This window comes from Epinephelus lanceolatus, chromosome 9 (assembly GCF_041903045.1).
Source record: "Epinephelus lanceolatus isolate andai-2023 chromosome 9, ASM4190304v1, whole genome shotgun sequence".
Classification (NCBI taxonomy): Eukaryota; Metazoa; Chordata; class Actinopteri; order Perciformes; family Serranidae; genus Epinephelus; species Epinephelus lanceolatus.
The window spans coordinates 10,159,304-10,181,029 of NC_135742.1; the positions used below are offsets into that span (position 1 = coordinate 10,159,304).

Sequence of the window (21,726 nt, forward strand, 5' to 3'; positions counted from 1 at the left end):
TGTAACTACTGTAACTATAATGCAGCCTTTAAAGCTGATGAACTGCAATTTTTCCTTTTTCAACATCCCCTTGAATCTTCTTTTATAAATTAAATAGAGCTGAAATTATCACCCAATGGTCATTTATTAATCATTTAAATATTAATTCATGCAGGCATACCAAACATTTCCATCTCAGTTATCAGGTTTTGATGGATTTCTTTTGTCTTGTGTGATCACAATTTGAATATCATGGGGCTGCTGCTCAGACAAAACAGTCAATTTGGACTTGTCATCCTTCAAATTGTTTCGATTAAGAACATTTTAATGATTCAATAAGTATGAAAATAATAGTCAGTGGCTCCCTAACTTTAATAAAAGAGTGTGTTTTTTAAAAAAATATTTTTTGGGGCATTTTTGGCCTTTATTTGATAGGACAGACAAGTGTGAAGGGCGGAGAGAGGGAGTGACGTGCAGGAAAGGGCCACGGGCTGGAGTTGAACCCAGGCTGCTGCGGCAGCAGCCTTGTACATGGGGTGCCTGCTCTACCACTAAGCCACTGATGCCCCAATAAAAGAGTGTTTTAAGTGAATGACAACACTTAATTCAAAGTACATCATGCACATCATCTTTTTATTAAGTAAAATATTCAACACCAGTGTGCCATTTTTACAGCTGCAAGGTTTTATCAAATGGAAATATTCTTTGTTTTATTAATGAGAAGCAAATAATCAGTCAAGACTTTTATAACACTTTTGACTGCACTCAACTTTAGAACATAAGGCAAATTTAAAGTACTTTCACAATACATTAAAACATAAACCACCATCCAGCATGAAATATTTAAATGCTCATTTGAAGGATTGAGAAATCAATAAATACAAGATAGGTCAAGATGTAACTGTAGTTTGTTTACAGAATGTATAGCTTATGTAGAAAAAGCATGATAACTATTGACTATTTAAAAAACTAAAAATAAATTACACCAAGATGCCTTTTTTTTCCCTTATCGAAGATATACTTAGCAAATTGCTCCATTTTAAAATTAGGACCATTCTTTTTTATCATTCCTCTTTGTAGACACAGGTATCAAGATGGCATTCAGCAAGGGCCTGTGTTCTCTATGGGCCCCTCCACCCCACGGGCCCCAGCACAACCACAATGCCTGCACTGTCTATATTTACACCCGTGGTTAAAATAATATAGTTATGATAAGCATATGAAGTAAATTTAAGAATCATTTAACACACTTTTCTCTGTATTATAATGACATTTTGATATCTTTTTAAAGTACTGGAGTCTTGGCAAAAAAATATAAAACAACTGTCTTAATTTCAACTGATTTTTTTTATTATTGTTGACAAAATTAACACGTACAAAACATCAGGTAAAAAAGATGAAAAAATATGACTGACATAAGTATATATGTAGGGTAATTAATGACAGTATTTAAAGATGATTGCATAAAAATAAGCGAACAAAATAAATCAATAAACAGATTTTATTTGTATGGCACATTTCATACACGAGGGCGATTCAAAGTGCTTTAAGAGCAATAAAATATAAAGGATAAAGAAAAGAGTAAAGACAAAAACATGTACAATAAAAGGTAAAATTAATCACTAAGTTATTTACCATTAAAAAATCACCATTAAAATTAATAAATTTGCTGAAAATAATAATAAAAATAAACTTTATTTGTATAACACTTTTCAAAACACAGATAAGTGCTTTATGAAACAAATAAAATAGAATACACAATCAAGATAAAAAAAAAACACAGCTAAAACCAAAATAGTATATTAAAAAAAACTGTAACATTTTTGAAAAGCTTGACACTTTTTTTGTCTTTAAATAAACTGAGACTAATAAAAATAGTGATTTGAGAAGAAAAGGTAAAAAATTAGGAGGTGATTTCTGTTTGAAAAACAAACAAAAATATTTAGAATAAAATTTATTAGATATTCAAGGGCAAATTTATTACAGATGACGTCACAGGATGTTCCCATGGTGGAAATCAAAGAGATTTTTTTAATCCCGTATTATAATATACGTAGGGGGCGTGGCTTGATTAGAGGTTACGTAATTCAGAAAAACAAACGTGACGACGTTGCAGCCAATACAAAGTGACTCAGACAACCGGAAATCAGCATTTTGTTTGGCTCTCGCGCATTTCTCACATAGCAAACAGTGTATCACAGGAACAGACAGGTCGCAGCTCTCTGTGGGGACACACACGCGCGCGTGCGCGCGCGCACACACACACACACACACACTTCACTGCTCTCTGCCTTCATGTAGATGGACGGCTGGAGTCCAACAAGGCGGACACACTCAGGACTTTAAGGCGGAGAATGTGAAGACAGAGACGATGTGCTCCACGGGAACCAACGCGGAGCTTCAACAAACACGTAAGTCACTGTTTTATGAATAATATCTAAGCTCTGGTGTGTTGCCACGAGATGCTCCGTGACGAGGCAGCGGAGAAACCTCCAGAGGAAACCCGACAACCTAGCAGTGACGCTGGATAATAAGGGGACGCGAGCTGCTGTCAGCGGTGAAGGGTGAATCTGTCAACCGTTTAATTTACGGTGCCTTTCCGTCCTCTTCCAGCGGCCGACCCGGCTCTGATCCTGGAGCTGAAGACTAGGAGACCTCCGTCCTTGGAGGGCCGGGCGGGATGCGAGACCTGGAGCGTGGACTTTTCCCCGGACGGAGCCTGGTTCGCCTGGTCGATGGGACACGGGATCGTGTGGGTGGTCGCCTGGCCTCTGGACTCTGAGTAGGTTTACCTGGACTGTAATCCAACAGTGATGCGTTCAGGTGTCCCTCGTACATTCTGGCTTGTGTCAAAAGGGCGTGAAAAAGATGAGAAGAGAAGATAAGATATAATTTAATTACAGCAACTCAAGAATCTAAAAATTGGATCCCAGTACCAAGTGACATAAGACGGTTTAAATTTAAGATTAAATCATGGCTAAAGTCAACCCAGTCATAAGATAAGATAAGGTACACCTTTATTGATCCCACAATGGAGAAATTCCATCATGTCCCCATCACACATGAACTCAAACATTTAATCTAACATTGTGAAATCTTGTAATATCGTAAATGTTGTAGTTATACTGTTGTTGTTAAATTAAATTAAATTTATAAAGGCCATCACAAATCACATATTGCCTCAGGGGTCAAATGTTGTGGTGTCTTAGCACTGTAGTTGTATTGTTGGATGACATGATATTGTGTTGTCTTACCATTGTTATCGCTGGAGCCGTTGTGCAATGAATATGTTCTATTTTGTAATTGGGTTTTTAGCAGTGAAATTATTCTCTGTTTCCTGCCCAGGGACTACAGATGAAAATTAGCTTATAGCTAACTGGTGCAGCTAAGTAGCTGTGCACCGTCCCTGTTAAATTTACATAACCATGTCACCAGGGGACTGTGGTCCAAAACAAGCACTGACTGCATGAAAAAACTGTGGTAATAGTCTTTGGAGCCAAGCAGGAATGATCACCTTAAGAACATATCAAGGATAAAAGAACCTGTCTCAGAAGGATCTGGAAAAACTTGTCCATGCATTTAAATCCTCATGAGACCCAACTACTGTGACAGTGTCTTCACAGGTCTCACTGAAAAAAACAAACAAACAAAAAAAAACAAATCAGGCAGCTGCAGCTGATTCAGAACGCTGCTGCTCGAGTCCTTGCCACGCCCAACAACGTGGATCACATCACTCCAGTTTTGGGGTCTTTACACGTTTTACATTGGCTTCCTTTCTGTAAGAGAATCGGCTTCAAGATACTACTGTTGGTTTGTAAAGCACTGAATGGTTTAGGGCCCAAATTCCTGATCTTTTGTTACACTATGAGCCATCCAGACCTCTCATATCCTCTGGGACAGGTCGGTTTTGTGTCCCCAGAGTTAAGACTAAACATGGAGAAGCAGGGTTTAGTTTTTATGCACCACATCTCTGATACAAACTCCCAGAAAACTGCAGGTCTGCATTAACTCTCACTTTTTTAAAAATCAAGGTTGAAGACTTATCCGTTTGCTGCTGTCTTTAATTTAACCTTTTTTTTCCTACTCGATCTTATTTATTTATTTATGTTCTTTTAATCATCTTTTTTGTTCTGGAACTTTGTGGAAAACAATGTTTAACATTTATTTAAGTGTCATCTGCATAACAATGGTGACATATTTTTTTGTTTTCCATAATCTGAGTCAATGGAAGGATATAGATGTTAAACAGAAGAGGTCCCACAATTGAGCCTTGGGGAACTCCACTTGTCATTTTTGTATGCTCAGACATGTAATTACCTACAGACACAAAATAGTGCCTATCCATTAAGTAGGAAGTCACCCAGTTTAGTACTGTGCCATTAAGTCCCACCCAGTTTTCAGTAGTTCTAGTAATGTGTTGTGGTCGAATGTGTGAAATGTGGCAGGACTGAAATTCTATCACTGTCTGTGGATGTTGTTTAAGACTTTAAAAAGAGCAGTAACAGTGCGGTCGAAAACCTGCATGGAGGACATCAAAACAGTTATTTAGTGCCATGAAGCTGTTCAGTTGGTAAAAAAAAACAGCTTTAGGACTTAACAAGAGGTTTGATATCTGCCTGTAATTGTTCAGTAGTGACGTGTCTAGATTATTCTTTTGAAAGAGTGGCTTGATGACTGCAGTTTTTAGGGCCTGTGGGAAGACACTTGAGAGAAGAGATTCATTTACAATTTGTAGAAGTTGTAAGGCCATGCAGACATTTTTGAAAAAGCCTGTTGGTGATGTTAAGGCAGCAGGAAGAGGGTTAGAGATGTTATATAATGTCCTCGATATTTTTCTGGTTGATCAGATAAAATTGTGTCATGGTATTTGAATCGATTTTAGGTGGGCACAGGGACAACACAAAACTTGTACCAGATATAGAGGCACCAACTGCTTGTCTAATTCTCTGAATTATGTCAGTGAAGAAGGAGACAAATTTATTGCCGGCCCTGGTGGATACAGTTTAGAGGTTACTGTTAGCCTGTCGACAGAAGCAAACAAGGCATGTACATTATTATTGTTTTTGGAAACGATATCAGAGAAGAAGTTTGAAACGATACTTGAAAAGTCTCTCTTTGTAGAGGTCATAATGAGCCTGGAGATTTGTTTTCCAGCACCTGCATTCAGCTTTATGACATTCTCTTATTTCTGTTTTGACCAGCTTGGCATTTCTCCATGTAGATCTTCTTTTGCCAGAGATGACCTTAACCTTAGCAGGTGCAGTGGCATCAATAACATTTGTGATTTTAGAACTGAAATTATCATCGACTGAGACTTAAGAGAGCGACACACTGTTTTTTGGTTAACTCAGTTTGAACCTTTGTTTGCACAGAGATAGCACTCTCAAAGAAAACACAGGAATGATCTGAAAGAGCAACATCAGTCACCACAACCTCAGAAATGTTCAGACCCTTCGAGATAATGAAGCCCAGAGTGTGCCCCTTATTGTGTGTGGGCTCCGTCACATGCTGAGTCAGTCCACAGTTATCAAGAACGCAACACAGTTCTTTAGTCCCTCTGTCCTTGGCATCGTCACCAAAAATAACTACACAGTCAAAGTCAAAACAGATTATGGACAGCAATTCTGTGCAGTTATCAAAAGGTTTCACGGCATTTGGGTGGCCTGTATATATTAAAAACAAAGGTCAAGAAGAGGAATTCAGCTGAAGAGACACATTTTTTAAGAGAAGCAAAGTTTCCATGAGATATCTGCTTGCACTGGAGGGAGTCTTCAAACACAACGGCAACTCCACCTTCATTCTTATCCACTGTAGCCTCACCCATATAGCTGAAGTTGGGAGGGGCTGACTCAATAACAACAGCTGCACTGTTATTTTGGTCTAACCAGGTTTCAGTGAAGAGTATAAAATAAAGATTGTGCTTGATAATAAAATCAGTTGATTAAAAATGTTTTTCCTGCCAAAGACCTGATGTTTAATAAATCTAGTTTCAATGTGTTAAGAGTATTATCTGCCTATTTTTAGGGGACAGACTGCGACTGATGAGGAATGGATACTGAATTTGATATGCAGAATCAGTTGAGTGCTTCCTGTTTCCTAGCAGATACACCATTGTTATTGTGTTACCGGTCATAACTGAGGAATCTGTCGGCACATACGGCCCCGGCTTGTCCTGGAAAGAGTGATGAGTACCACTGGCCTTGCAGCCTGTACATATTAATTAGAGCTTGCTGCATTTTGTACACAGGCAGGTCTGTCAGGCTGAGGATGGGGCTGTTGTGGGGGGAGGGGAGGTGGTTGCCATCTTAGCTGAGATGATTGAGTCAGAACTGGTGGAGTTGGATACCAAGGGGGATTTCGGGGAGAGAAAAGTTTGGTACCAGCAGTGACCAGCTCCTTCATCCGGTCAGTGGATTCCAGAGTGACCTGGATGAGTTTGAGGGGGTGAAGGAGGTAGATCCTCACAAGCATTGGTGTTGGTGAGGAGGGTGGAAACTCTTTGCTCTGATGTATCACATGATTAGAGCTCTCCTCAGTTGGGGGGTGAGATAGTTCCTCCTCAAGGTTTCTGCCACGTCATGTTATGTCTTTCTCCCTTTTTAGATTCCTCTTGTATCTTGTCCTTGGCAGAGGGAACAGACGGGTGACGCTGAAAGTAGGTTAGAGGTGAACAATTCTAGTCCTTGTTGTCTTAAAAGATGTCTCCAGTCCCAGAAAAAGTTGAAGTTGTCAATAAAATGCAATGAATGAGCGACAAATGCAGTTGAGAGCCAGGTGTTCAGTGCCAGCAATCTGCTGAATCTCTTTACTCCACTGATAAGCACTTTGGCATTCAGACAGCTGTGTTAGTAAATCAATAAGCCACGTTTCAGGATTTCAGACTGTTGTTTTGCAACATCAATTGACACTATGTGCAGTATCATGTGTTTTACGGTGAGGTGTGCAGCCAGGATATGCAGGACTCTGTCTGCCAAGTCAGACACCATATCCTTGGGAAAACAGAGTAATTTGGTGTTTTTACTGCACATGCTTTTTACATCTTTTACAGCGAAGGCACCATCAGAATTCGAGGCAAGTCGTTGGCTTTTTTTGTAGCCTTTTACTTTCTGAGTAGCTTGTTGGGTGAAGATAAATGTTTAAGTTATCAGACGGAGATCCAGGGTCCTGCGTCGGTGGAGCAAATCTGTTCTCCAGCTGCACACTGGGTTGTTGTTGGAGAGACTTGTTGCGAGTTCTCCCTTTTGCAGCTGTCTGTGGATGTGTCTTGCTGAATACAGGGTTGATGAGGCGTTCTGCCTGGATGGAGATGCAGGCCAGCTGGTTGCATCACAAACCTCAGGGCGCTGGGCTCTGCCTGTTACTCGTCCTCCCATTTCACAGGGAAGTGATTTACTCTCAGGCTTTGTGTTTTAGGGTGGAGAACCACTTGTAGATTTATTACCCAGTACACAGCCCTCCTGTTTTTTGATAGTCTTATTGGTGCTTATTTGCAGTGTGTTGGCAAGCTCTCGTCCACTGTTTTGAGTTGATAGCAAAGTGCTGACGTTTCCACATAGTCCATTCACTTCCACGTTCACTTCTAAGCGGAGAATTTTGGTTTCCAGCACTGCAATCTTCTGGAGAAGTTTGTGGTAGTCGTCTGTGGAGATGGGGGCGATAAAATAAAATCTATAGTGCTATAGTATATTATAGTATAGTATAGTATAGTACAAATACTGCATGTTTATGAATCATAGTTGCACACAGTAGAAAGCCAAACAATTAAGATAAAATTAGATAAGAGATCAATTAAATACAATAAAAATAATAAAAGCAATAAACCAATAATAATAATAATAATAATAATAATAATAATAACAAGAATCAAGAGATAATAAAAAGATGAGTAAATATCTGAATATAAAATATGAATTATTTATTTATGTATTCATTAAGTATTAAACATTCAATTAAACAGTCTCCGTACCATATGTTCCTCACAAGAAAGGATTTCTCTCTCCTCTAAGCTCCCTGTGTTCACATGGGCTGAGGGTGTGTTTGAAAATGTTCAATATCTGTGCCAATATGATACCTGTATATAGGTCCTAATTAAAATAGTCGTCTAAAGTACGATCAGAAAATGATATCAAAGAAAAAAACCTGAATCCGATCAACATTCAGTGCTGGTTTTTGATACTGGACAGTTTTCAAAACTGTAAGTGTTTATTCTCTTTTTCTATTAAAGTTAAAACATAAGAGCCAGAAATATCAGTCTTTCCTGTTGTATTTACCTCACTGTTTGGTTGTTTACCTCTCTTGTACTCCTGATTATGACATTTCCAACAGCACTTAAAGGCAGCATCATTTAATCACCAGCTCCAGCTCCACACCACCTACATGAGTTTTTTATAGTATCTGCACACTTGATGCTCTTCTCACCCACAGAGATGGTCAGAATGGAGACATCGACCGAGGAGACAAGAGCTTCAGCTGTGGTCATCCAGTGTGGGGCCTCGCTTTCGGACCCAGACCCCCAAAATCAGCTGCAGCGGCACGCCAGGCTAAGATATCATCAAAATGGAAAAACAGCCTGCTTCTGGCCACGGGCCTGGAGAACGGGGTGATCAAAATCTGGAACGTGTTAACAGGTGAGACCTTTATTTATCAGAGCTGTATTCAGTTGTGACGAGTCTGTCATGGCAGATTTTAAAATGCTTCTTATGTGCATTCAGGTGATGCTGTATTTGATCTGCATGGACACGAAGGCGTTGTGAGGGACCTGGTCTTCCCCCAGAACGGGACGCTCACACTCATATCATCCTCTCGGGACAAGACATTGAGGATTTGGGACCTGGCTCAGAAAGGTATGTACAGTCAAGTATAAAATCCAGACACACCACTTGAAACACTGAACCCTCGATACAGTCAAGTCTTTTCCAAGTTCTCAGAAGATTAAAGTTTCCACCTCATCTTGTGCTAACATAATTTTGAGTGGCGTTCACAAACAGTCTCTGCTGATATGACTCTGTGTGTGCTTACTTATCGAGAAGCAAAGCAAACACAGGGTTTCAGGAGTAAATAGTCTGAATAAGCAGTAGTTATTTACATTTAGGGTGGATGTTACTATAGAGCCATTACATTGTTGTCCGTATATTTGCATGTTTTGCCCATAAACTATCACGTGTGTTCACTGCCATGGACACCATTTCCCTAATGGTCCCAATACCATATGCCTTTATACTGATTTCCAACCTCTCAGGTGGCCAGTGGTTTCATTTAATGCAAATAAAGTAGGAGAATTAGCTCACTGAGACTGGTAATACATCCCAGGACATTTTAAACATCATCATCAGGCTGTTTTTAAACCTGGTCTTTTGGTGTGTTTAAACAAATGAGAGAAAATCTGACTTTTGAACTTCATATTTAGCTCTCTAATTTAACAAATCAAGTACATCTGCAACTTTTCTCGATTAATCGATTAGTTGTTTGCTCTATAAAATGTAAAAATTGTCTATCAGTGTTTCCAAAGTCCAAGATGACGTCCTCAAACGTCTTTTTTTGTCTGCAACTCAAAGATATTCTGCGTATTGTCGTAGAGAAACCAGACAATATTCACTTTTATCTTTCCAGCTCAAATCTTTAGTTTGCACGAAGCTACTAATGTCACATTATGCTTTCACAGTGTGCAGGTACGCGCCAGTTTTTGGTTCAGAGACAACGCTGCTCGTAAATGTGAGGCTTTCCTGCACCTGACTGAATTGTTAAATGCCGCAGCATGCTTGAACGCACCTGCATTGAACCGTCCCTGGTCAAACATAAAGCCATTAAATGCTCACTGTGAGGTATTATTATCTCACAGTCTCCAGTTTCAAGGCTCTGCAAACTCAATGTCATGCTGCATTGATATTGACCGGAATCAGAGGCTGCCTGGAATGTTGTAAATCAGTTTAAAGGCTCATGATGTGCATTATACTTTATATTTAAATACAGGGCACTAAGCTTTCAAGCTGTTTCTGCATCTGTGTATTTATCACTTCGCCTCAGTGTTTTGTCACTGCACAGCCCAACTGAACTAAACCTGTTCGAATGTAAGAGGTTAAAGCAAACAGATGTTCATGTTAACACACGTACGAGGAGTCACGTCCTCCACTTCTTCAGGAGCTGATTGTGCAAAAGGTTTTTTTTTAATATTCAGTGATGCTTTTATATTCTGCCTCGTTTAATCAGAGCTTCTATTCTGTGTGTTGCAGGTAAAAAGGTGCAAGTGCTCTCTGGCCATAAAGACTGGATCAGCTGCTGCTGCGTATCATCAGACTGCAGCATGATCGCATCTGTCGGCAGATTTGACAGAGTGAGATATATCTTTCATATTTAAGGCAAAGACAGACGTTGAAACACAGAAACACACATTTGCATGACTGAATAATCCCAAGAAATTTTATTTAATATAAATTTATTTGTGCATGTGTTGTTTATATGTACTTTTTTGATATTTCTTCATGCCAAAAGTCTCCAAACCGTCCAAAATCATTCTGACAGAACAAAGCTCCCCTTTATCCAACCTTTTCCTCCTCCATTTTCCACCGTAATCGTGCAAAAGGGGCAAATATTCAGCATCTCAGCTCAGCAGAATGGGGCTCTTATCTGTTGCACAACTTTGTGATTTCGTCTGCCAAGAAGTGACAGTTTTATAACATAATCCTGCGTCAAGTTCATGTTTAAAGGACACTGGACTGATTAACTACAGAGTTTCTTTCTGTTTAACTCTTCCTCCTCAGCATTTCCCATGCTGATTTTTGTGCGATGTAAATGTCCAGAGAATTTCAGCTTTTACATGCTTCTTGATCGTGAATAGTTTCAGAACATTGCATTTATTTGTTGGTTTGTGACAGACAAGGAGACAGGTGTGTGCCTTTCTAAATCCAATCAGTTTAAGCTTCCACAGGTGGACTCTAATCAAGAGAAATGGGAGCCACAGCAGTGTCACAGCAAAAGGGAAAGGAAGAGTGTATTCCTTTGTAACTCAAGGCTTTTCCTGGCTGATCTTTTACCTGTCCAAATATTTAAAGAGAATTTCAGGCTTTACAAATGTCTGGTCACGAGCCTGTTTAACTACATCACATGTAGCGTTTAAGACATTTGTTTCCAGTGCAGAATTTGCTCCCAGGTGTTTTTGGCCATGTCTGTCATTCTCAAACATGCAGTGACCTGGTTATCTTATTCTGCTCCTGTGTTTTGCAATTTGATTCTTTGCTCGCTTCATGTGGAGACATTTGGAGCACCAGGGAATGCTTTACATTCCTGTCAAACGGCTAATATGTCACCTTTTCATTTGCAAAGAACACCAGGCAGCTTAACATTGTGTAATACCAGGTTTTATGATCACAATCGCACCTTAAACTGCTTGGCGGCATGTTGGAGCATGTCCTGTTGACAGGCACTTAGTCAGTGTACCTGAGAATCTGAGCTGTAGTATTTCTGGAACTTCTGCAGTCGTTGCTGAGGGGCAGAACGACTTTGAGTCCTAATTTGACCTACATTAATATTCCTAATTAAAAACAGCCCTCACTGCAATGTATAAAGACTCATTAACCCTTGTTTTACCTCTGTCAGATGGTGTGTCTGTGGAGTCTGCGCTCGTATACGTTCATCAGGAACCTGACAGGAGGGACCCACAAGACCTTGTACCTCCTGTCCTCCTGTGACTTCTCTCCTGATGGGGCGGTGCTCGCTACCGCGGCCTTCAGCAGCTCCAGCTGGTGGATCGACCTGTGGGACCCATACACTGCAGAGAAACTGGCCACTCTGGTGTAAGTTTATCAGTTTGTGCTCCTAAAACTGATATCCTGACCCCTCACACTGTTGGCAAATACATTTTGTGCTTTTTGAGTTTTATTTTTGAAGCCAGTTCTCACTTGGAAAGTCAAATTAGCTCCAAGAGGGTTAAAAAAAAATGCTGCGGGAAACCAAACCCATCCTATACTGTCACTATCAGCGTTTACATCTGTTGCACTGCCTGGAGGTGTGTCCTGTGTCTTGCTCAACCTGTTTTTGTACCTCAAAAACACCCCATCTTACTTATTGTTTTAATATGTGAAGTTTAACATCGAGGGCATGAATACAAAGGATTGTAGCCACCTTGTATGTAGCAATATTCTTAAAAACTCCTTTACAATATGTTTGTTTAATCCACAGTGACTACTTTGAAGATTACGGACAAAATCAAATCTCAGCAATACAGTTTTCTCCCAACGGTTTACACTTGGCGATGGTGACTGACGACAGGTGAGTGGTTTATCAGCTCCATCTCAAATCTCATACTGACAGTTTGCACAGGAAGTCAGTTTTATGCGAGTGAGGAAGAGACAGCAGCACACGGACAAAAGACATTAGAATAAAAGGAACTTGGGATCCTAGTACCATTTTACCATAATACAATACAACCATTATATTTTAGTTTTGGTTCTCTAAAGGAAAAAGTTTGAGCACCCCTCATGTACAGAATGATTAGAGACAGTTGTGTTTGCAGAGCTCTTCGGATCTGGGAGCCGGGACAGAAAGGGATGGTGATGCAGACGAGACCGGACCGAGACTCTAATGGACTCTGCTGCAACTACCATCCACAAGGGGGAGTGGTCGCCACAGGGTAAAGATCTGAAAGCATCGATTATGAAACTTTCTCTGCTTGTAGACTTTAAAGGTGGATTTAGAACTGCTGTAGCCTGTGGAGGGTGGTGGCTGAATTCAGCAGAGTCACAGAGGTGATTCAGGGTGTTTCCACATAGTCCTTTTCAAACAAACCAAACTCATTCCACTGAATGTGCACCAAAAAGTGGACTAACGGAAAAGGAACTCGGTTCTTTTTTGTGTTCACATTGTCAGTTCATTTGAAAGAGGACACAGTTCTCTTTCTGGTCAACTTCAGCTCTGATGAGGCCTCAGTCCTCTTCCTGTTCACACTATAGCCTATATAATTATAATATATATTGTAATATATATATATTGATGTAGTTATGAAGCCCTTCACTTCAGATGAACTTAAAATTAGAGGCAAAACTTAGTGTTTCTGTGCTGTAGACTGTTTGTTTACATTCCACATCTGGAGACGTGCAGTATCTTCTGTGGACCAAACTACTCTTCGTCTTGCGTCCTTGCAAGCTTTACAGGCTGACGTGGTTTCATCTGTTTTTTCAGGCATCCCAGTGCAATAGCATGTGATCTAGAGGGCTAAATACAATGGCCCCTTTTCCACCGAAGGAACTTTTATCATTTACCTGGGATTTTGAAAAACGTTGGCACGTTTCCACTGAAATTACCCAGGGAAAAAAATTTTCCCTCAACCCGAAACTTTCCCTGAAAAGTACCTAATAAAGGGGGTAAGACTTTTCAGATTCCCCAGAACTCTTAAGGGGTGGGGCGGTGTTCTAAAGAAAGCTGATTGGTGGAACACACACTTTCAGTGTTCCGCACTTCCTGGCACAGGCATGATTTTAGCGAACCAGGAGCGCCTTGTGTTCATAAGGCACAGGTTAGGTGAACTGCAGTGCGGACTTTGAAGCGAACCGAACTCAGACCAGCTCCAAGGTGGTCCAAAATACGGTTCTCCTAGTGTTCACGTGTGCACAAAAAAAATGCCTAGTCACTACTATGAGTCTGTTTAGAGGCCTGAAAAGGACCAAGTGTGAAAACAACCTGTTTCATGATGAAAAAGAACATCCATAAACTACTTCCATGCTTGCCTTTTGTATGTTAAACATGCTCCAAACTGTACATTTGTTTTAGCCAAACACAAACCGAGCTAAAATTATCTGTCAATTACTCAAGAATTGACAGTTTTTAATAAGTGATCAGACGCATTATTCAACTATTAATTCATGAGGAAAAGTACCACACATTTGCTGATTCTAGCTTCATAAATGTAAGAAAGAAAAAACCAACAGAAATGCAAATACAGAAACCTACAGTTCAGTGTCCTGAATTGATTTGCTTGTTTCATTTTTGTGTTTCTATTCTGAAATGTCAACAGCTGTCATTTCTTTCTCTTTAAATAACCCTCCAACTACTTTCAATGTTTCAACTTAAGTTATATATTGTTAATTTTTTGTTTAAGTACACCTGCAATTTTCAGTGTAGGCAAGATACCTTTTTCTAGTTTTGCATGTTAAAGTTGTATGTGGACAACATATAACTTTAACACTAATCTTCCCCTCTTGTTACAGAACCAGAGACGGCCACGTGAGGTTCTGGAACGCGCCTAGGACTGTGCCCAGCCTGTGCCACCTGTGCCGATCCATCCTGCGCCACTCGGTGTCCACACACCAGATGGAGCCACTGCCCCTCCCCAAAAGGATCCTCAAGTACCTCACCTACCGTAACATCCCTGACCGCCTCAAGACCTGCTGCTCCTCAGACGAAGAGTGGGAGGGTTAAATAGGAACCTTAACAACTGACATTTACAGCAAGTGATTGTCACGCACTCTCATGATAAGAATAATGCCTTTGTTGCTGATTAAGGGATGTTTTCAAAACTCGATTTAGCACAAGAAGTGTCTGTTATTGTAGTCTACTTTAGATGCGACATTCCTATATTAAGGGTTTCATTTATTGCACTACTACTGTAAGATGATGCATAAACTCCATGTTCACGTGCTTAGTTTAAATACCACAATTTTATACTATTAATTTATTGTGTAAATATCATGTAAATGTATTTCTAATTTCTGTGTTTATCAAATGCACTACTATTGTACTGTATCTGCACATAGTAATTGTTCATATAAAATAACAGAAACTGGACTTATAGAAAATAGTTTTAATAAACAGATTGAATGTACATGTCCAAGGTGTGTTCTTACAGTTCACTGACATTTTTTTTACCTCATTTCAAATGCATGAATTTGTGACAGTGGGTTGATCTTGCACTGGTGCTTAAATTTTTAGCTTTGAGTCCGTATTAAGTGCCCACAGGATGCATCTTTTTTTGTTACAAACAACTGCTTTCCATTTTGCTCAGGTTGTACGCAGATGTGTGACTAAGATGGCTGCTAGCATTTGTTTCTTCACTGCACATAAACTCTGCAGAGCAGTGGACACTTATGGGCATCTGTTCTCTCTCTAAATAAGCAAGTGATTCCATCGATTTTTCATCATGACAGATCAGTGATGGCGGTCACCAAGGAACTGGTGAAAACATTTCTCTCCACCAGTGGTTTGTGGTCAAGAGGCAGAGTTTCATTGTGGGGTAAAGTGGTAACTGTATCTACGAGGCCTCGCTGACCACAAGGTCTCTGACCGCCTGGAATGCTGCGACCATGGAGCTGAGCTGGATCTTCTCACTGGTGCCTGAAGCGAGCCTGTGTCTGAGGAGACGACACACAATAACTGTCAACATCTGGATGTTTCAGTAACTTTTATTTAATGTTAGTTTATGTAAATAAACATGAGTTATGGCACTTACTCAATGTCAGCCAACTTGATGAGCAGACCGATGCGGATGGCAGGAGGAAAGTCCACTGGAGGGGAGACAAAGAGAAAATTAATTCAGATATTTGTCTGGCACCAAACTACTGAAAGACTTTGAAGTTGCAGAAAAAGATCAACACAAACAAACCCTCAAACAAAGCAACTTCCATTATTCAGCAGAGTCATTATCTGAGAGACAGATCTGGTGGCTCTCCAGCTAAATAATAGGCTTGTTCATGATGAGCCAGGCCTGTGCAGAACTGATCACCGGCAGTAACCTCACAGTGCATGCCGGCGTGATGTGTGTCCAATTTGATCCCAACTTGCTGCAGCATCTGACTGCAAACACGTAGGACATGATGGGAAACGCCTCATCAAACAGCTGACTGGCTCTTAGTTTTGACACAAACATCATGTGTTGTAGAAAAGTTTGTTTAATTCTAATATTTAATCCTAAATCAGCCATTAGTCTCATGTTTCTGCAATGAAGAGTCACTCTGTTTTATGGTTGATATTAATACTTGGTTTGCAAACCTCAGGAAGCCTAAAGATGGCTCTAACAGGATGTAAATATTTCTGTGACTCTGTACACTCTGCAGCTTTGTTTTGCTGCCCCCTGCTGTCTGATCGTGCCCACTTTCCTAGTGAGGTGCAGTTCATCTCAAACAAGCCTCAGTCAAGTCATGTGACAGTCAACACATAAACCACCCACACAGCTTACTGTGGTTATTAAGCTATGGCTCTTATATAAAAATTACCTGCAACTCCTTAAGACAAAAAAGTTAAAAGGCATCTAAATGGAGAAATATTTAATACCTGAACACTCCTTAGACAGCAGTGGGATTTAACCTACAGTAATTGCTCTTAATGTAAAACTTATTTTATTTTTTTAAAGGTATACTATGCAGGATTTTGAAACAATATGTAGACTATACAAAAGCAATCCCTCTCAATCATCACTTGTAAGTGTGTAGAAGTGTATTTATCTGCAGAGACTCTGCCCTCTACCTGTATTTTCTTATTGTATTCTTATTTTGCATTATTCCAGATGTTCCTAAGCACAGCACACTGGTGACGTTGGGACTTTGTAAAAAGGTAGCGACCAGGTGCCAAACCGTAAGCAGCATGTTTCCAAAAGGAAGCTACGAAAATTGCGGACACAACGCCGAAAACACACACACAAAACACAAAGACAGAGAGTGAATCCCTGGCTTTCACTTTCACTGGCGATACTGTTCGAGTAGCAACCAATGATTCCTGCATTGTATACCTTTAACACAGTAGTTTCTATATACAGACTCTACATTCAGTGGATGTAGAGTCTGTAGGCAAACCCCTGAGATCTTGCCTCCGGAAGAAGAGCGGAAGAGACCTGGTTTCCGGTTGTAGGCTGTTTGTAGTCCGCGTGATATTGACCAATCATGTTTGAGCCAGCTGCAGTTGTTGCCAGGTTAAATGGTCCGTGCGGTGAACTAACGAGGCAGAACATAACTGGCGTCACTGCAAACTCTGAATCCATCGCAATGATTCAGCATATTTACTTATATATACGGAAGTCGGAAACAGAAATTCGCCTCCTCCGCCCAAATCAAACTGGAATGCCAAAAAATCTAGGGTCTACCCCCAGAGGCTGTATCGCCATCTGCCGGAAGTCAGACGCCGAATACAGCCGATGGGTTCAGAGAATGTTAACACAGTACCCTGTTGTAAACAAAATGTTGTTTTTTTCCATTGAAGAAACTGCAGTGTCCTTACCTCTGTGTATGAGCAGATGAACCTCAGTGAGGATATCGTGCAGGGCCAAACCTTTCAAAGTCTTGAGCTCCAGGATTTCTGTGAAGGAAATGTTAAGGAGTTGCAACAACACAAACTGAGCTGGTGTTAGTGGGCGTCTTGTTTCACATTTTGATGAGTTTAGCCAATCAAATCCCCAAACTTCAAATTAAATCATGCAAAACAAGTACAGCATGGGTAATATTTACTGCAATTACAAGACAATGTGGAGGATACGCTTGTACGCTGCAGTAAAGTCTTTGTTGAGGGACCAGTCGAGGATGTTGGCTATATCTGAGCGGAGGGGGTGACCTGTGCAGATGTACACATTTTCCTCTGTGACCTTCCCGTACGCCATACTGGTGCTCTGAAATCACACAGGTGGAGCACAGTTAACACATGAATGAAAACACTGTGAAGTGACAGTGAGGACAGCGATGCTCCGACGCGAGGCACAATGATGGTGAGCTTTTGGTCGTACCTGCAGTATGTTGAGTGATCTTCTCATGTCGCCTGATGATAGCGTAACAATGGCCTTCATCCCACCTGGATTTATGTCAATACTAACACACAAAAGAATCACTCTTTCAATTAACAGTTTCAATTTGTGACAGGCATCATCTTTAAACAAAATTATATGACTATCAAACTGCGATACCTTTGTAAAAATACCATAAATGGACAATGTCATAGATTGGCTTCTTTGATTTTACGCTACTGGTACTGATTTACTGTGACTAACCCAAACAGAGCCCTATTTCTCCATTAACATATTGACTGTTTTTTTAAAGAGGACAGGATTTTTCTTGTTCTAAAATCAACCTTTCACTTTTTCCTCACTATCTGTCACAGTAACAAAACTGTTTGGGAAAACCGGTCGAGAAATAAGAGTGCCTTTTTGTTTTGTGTCGTAAAGCAACTTCTTTTGATGATAAAATATCATGTTTCATATCACTATGAGTGATGAAAAAAAACAACAACACACAGCATCTTTAAATCTCTTCCACCTCAGATTGTTTCAGCAGTGGACGGAGAAGAAAACATTCACAGCACACACACTTTCTCACCTCTCCTGCTGGACTACGTGCTCCAGCCGAGGGATCATCTGGTCCGGGGACAGCGGCCCGAAGCGAAACCTGGTGCAGCGAGACTGCAGGGCCGGGATGATCTTGGACAAGTAGTTACAGATCAGACAGAATCGAGTGTTTTCTGTAAACTTCTCAATCACTGAGGGAAAGACAGAGAGATAGAGCGGGATGAGAACGGGATAAACACAAGTTAAGCTCTGACATGTCCCTGTCTTCTTAAAGTCCTCTCATACAACTTGCTGTTTAAAACTAAAAACATTTAAAATGATTTTAAATCCTTGCCGACAACATCCACACTTCTCACATCTTCCTACATGTCATAGGTATGTTACTTCACCAAGAAACTACATGTCTGTAAAGGTAAAAGTGTTCCAGTTTAACTCAATCAACAGTTAAATCTTCTGATAGGTGTTGCTTTTTAGAATGAATATCAGGGTGTGCAAGCAGATATGCTGTAATTCACCAGTAACCAAATTGTCTGGCTGCTCAGTGAGCCGTGTGGCTCACAGTGGGCAACGCCTGGCCGAACAGATGGCCTACCTCGCCGCAATGCATTCTGGGCATCCTGGGTCATGGCATCAGCCTCGTCCAGTATCACTAACTTGAAGCCCTTCCTGGAGGACAAGAGGCACGGACAAAAAGGCAGGCAGCAGTTTAAATAATCTCCTTTGCTATTATGGGTTGTAGATAAAAGAAAAGAGCATGAAGAACATAGATTTTTAGTCTTACTTGAAGATGGTCCTGGTGCTGGCAAAACTCAGAACGGGACCTCGTACAACATCAATGCCTCTGTCATCTGATGCGTTTAGCTGCAAAACAAAACGAGTCAAATATCAAATCAAAGAACCACAAAGTCTGTGGTGCAAAGAAAAGTGGAAGCCTTCACATCCCAACAAACCAAACGCTTGTCATGATGATTAATTGTAGTGTACCTCCAACACCATGGAGTTGAACTCTTTGTCCTTGTACAGCTGCCTGGCACAGGCGAGGATGGTGGAGGTTTTGCCTGTTCCAGGGGGGCCATAGAACAAGAGATGGGGAAGCTTGTCCTCACTGATGAACTTCTGGACTGAAGAGATGAAAACACGAACAAAATTAACCGTCTGAATTTGACTGGGTCCTTTCTAATGTTAATTTGAAATATGAGGAAATATTGGCTTCAGCACTGGTCAAATTTAATGCAGTTACATCATAGACAAGGATCGGAAACACTGATAGACAGCAAGCAAAGTTATCTATCTTTAATTCATATTTATGTATCATTAAGTGTGATGCTTTAGTTTTGGAAATGAGGGTTATGTATTTATGTATTCATATACTTACTGGTGCTTAGAATATCCTTGTGTGAGATCAGATCATCAAGTGTCTGTGGTCTGTATTTTTCAACCCTGGAGCAGAAAACACATCACCCATTAATGATGTTTTAAATAATAAACACTTGCAACAGCTCAATGACAAATGCTAGCAACACATGCATGCAGCACAAGATCACTAAACATAAATAACTAAAAATATTACCATGTTTTAAACCCTGAAAATCATCATTCTTTGCATACTGGTGTAAACTACAGAGCGAACTTCATTAAGAATTTGTCTAATTTAATACGATCTTACGTATAAGTTTAAATATATATGCAAGACGCTTTATCTTAATAAAGATTTTACATTTTTGGGTACCACTTTTCAAATCGGCATACATATTATGTAGGTCTACTGTGCACTTATATGTTAAATAAGCTGGCAACTTTGTAATTTCGTCACAGTAGACGCTGCTAAATTTCCCATGAGTCAATTGGTTCAAGAGGCAACACGACAATACCTGACGCATTGACAGGTTAATGTGTATGCCGAATTGAAGAGAAGCTCACCTAGCGCAAGATTTAATATTCGTTTAACAAGTATGAGTAATATCTAATGTTATTTGTAAATACCAGAGAAGCTAACATTACAACGACGCTGCTATCTTCAGTCTATAACGTTAGGTACGTTAGCTAGCTAGCAACAACGATTTAAACCTCTCTGTGATAAACAGCGGCTTTAAACTCACCACGGTAAGTTCCTGGTCTGTGGCGGCGCTTTACTTGTTGAGGCCATGTCTCCTGTTAACTGTGAATTTAGCTCCAAGCTGTGGTTTTTAATACTTTTAGAGTTTTGAACGCTTCCACTCTACGTTTACTGTCTTTGGCGCGCTCCACAACAAAAACGGGCGTCAAACGTCACGACGTAGAGCCAATCGGATCGCTTTTTCGGATCCTGTGGGCGGGGTCTCGATGACACGAATGCCCACTGTAAAAAAAGTGTGCGAATTATGAAAAAAAAATCTTTTTTAAAGTGTAAGCCTACACTGCAAACACATATTTGTGGTGCACTTTGTAAATACAGTTCTGGATCAAATGTAATCTTGAAAACATCAGATATAATGCTGTTAATGCTGTACTATCTTTCTCTACAAGCCAGTGTTTTATTTAACTAGGTTGGACCCAATGCTGACTGAAGGCTCTGCAGGTGACACAAAGAAACTGTCATAAAAATTTGCCACCAGTGTCCTCACCCTGCCTCATTAGAGGTGGCATTGCTATGCAGAGTTCAGATCCCTAAGAGAGCAAATTATCACAATTAACAACTTAGTTGTTAATTCTCCGAGTTGTTTTGTTTTATGAAGTTCTTTACAATATAATTTCACCATTGTTATGCTCAGTTAGTTATGGAACTGACAAATGATCCAATGATAACAAAAGTTAAAAGTCTGCAGGCTTGTCTTGGCCTTCAATTGTGCACACACACCTCAACATGTTACTTTAATTTAATAAAATAAAGCTCATTTACTCTCCTCATAAACTGTAGGTTACTCCACTTTACCCCAACATGACCTTTTTTGCATTGTAGTTTTTAATTCAAATGTATGTGAAAATGCAGGTTCAAGCCACAAGAGAGTCAAAAAACCTTAATCTGAGGGCCTCACACACTGAGAGTTTGTTTAGGCCTAGTGTGTAACCATTCATCCAACCTGTTTAGTGTCTCATTCTTGAAGCAGGTGTTGCATTTAATGAACTGAAAAAGACAGTGATGCCAATTGTATTTATTTTCAGTTGTATGAAGAATACAAGACAATGGCGACAATCAAATATGCTTATTTATTTACATATGTCAAAAAGTCCAGTGCACCTGCACATTTTTAGATGGCACAATTTCCCTGAATTTATTTGGATTATTATTCCATCCAACACTTTAAAGCAGGAGATCCCAACCGTTTTGACTCCTTGAAATGAAGCAGTGTCTTGTCACCTTACCACAGATTAGTGATACCAGTTGTGAGCAGCCAGAGAGGGTTTTTTCCTCCTTCTTTCCTTCTTTCATTTGAAAGATTTTTGAAGAACATGGTGACAGCATCCAGTCAAGAAAAGCAACATTTAGATTAAAGTCAGCAGAACAAACATACGCTTAA

General features: G+C 40.1%; 2 protein-coding genes across 2 annotated transcripts; one reads left to right on the plus strand and one right to left on the minus strand.

Annotated features, from left to right (window-relative positions):
* Positions 1-2,196: 2,196 nt before the first annotated feature.
* On the plus strand, positions 2,197-14,791 carry wsb2 (WD repeat and SOCS box containing 2). Its single transcript, XM_033619536.2, has 9 exons — positions 2,197-2,390; positions 2,593-2,761; positions 8,404-8,606; positions 8,691-8,822; positions 10,209-10,309; positions 11,572-11,768; positions 12,154-12,243; positions 12,488-12,604; positions 14,178-14,791. The coding sequence occupies exons 1-9, from the start codon at positions 2,351-2,353 to the stop codon at positions 14,386-14,388; spliced, it is 1,260 nt and encodes a 419-aa protein (XP_033475427.2). The 5' UTR covers positions 2,197-2,350; the 3' UTR covers positions 14,389-14,791.
* Positions 14,756-20,484, minus strand: rfc5 (replication factor C (activator 1) 5). The gene is made up of 11 exons (XM_033619535.2): positions 20,329-20,484; positions 19,605-19,669; positions 19,214-19,350; positions 19,011-19,090; positions 18,822-18,895; positions 18,261-18,420; positions 17,675-17,756; positions 17,431-17,560; positions 17,176-17,253; positions 15,416-15,470; positions 14,756-15,317 (listed from the first exon to the last, which is right to left on the minus strand). The coding sequence occupies exons 1-11, from the start codon at positions 20,373-20,375 to the stop codon at positions 15,218-15,220; spliced, it is 1,008 nt and encodes a 335-aa protein (XP_033475426.1). The 5' UTR covers positions 20,376-20,484; the 3' UTR covers positions 14,756-15,217.
* Positions 20,485-21,726: the final 1,242 nt, after the last annotated feature.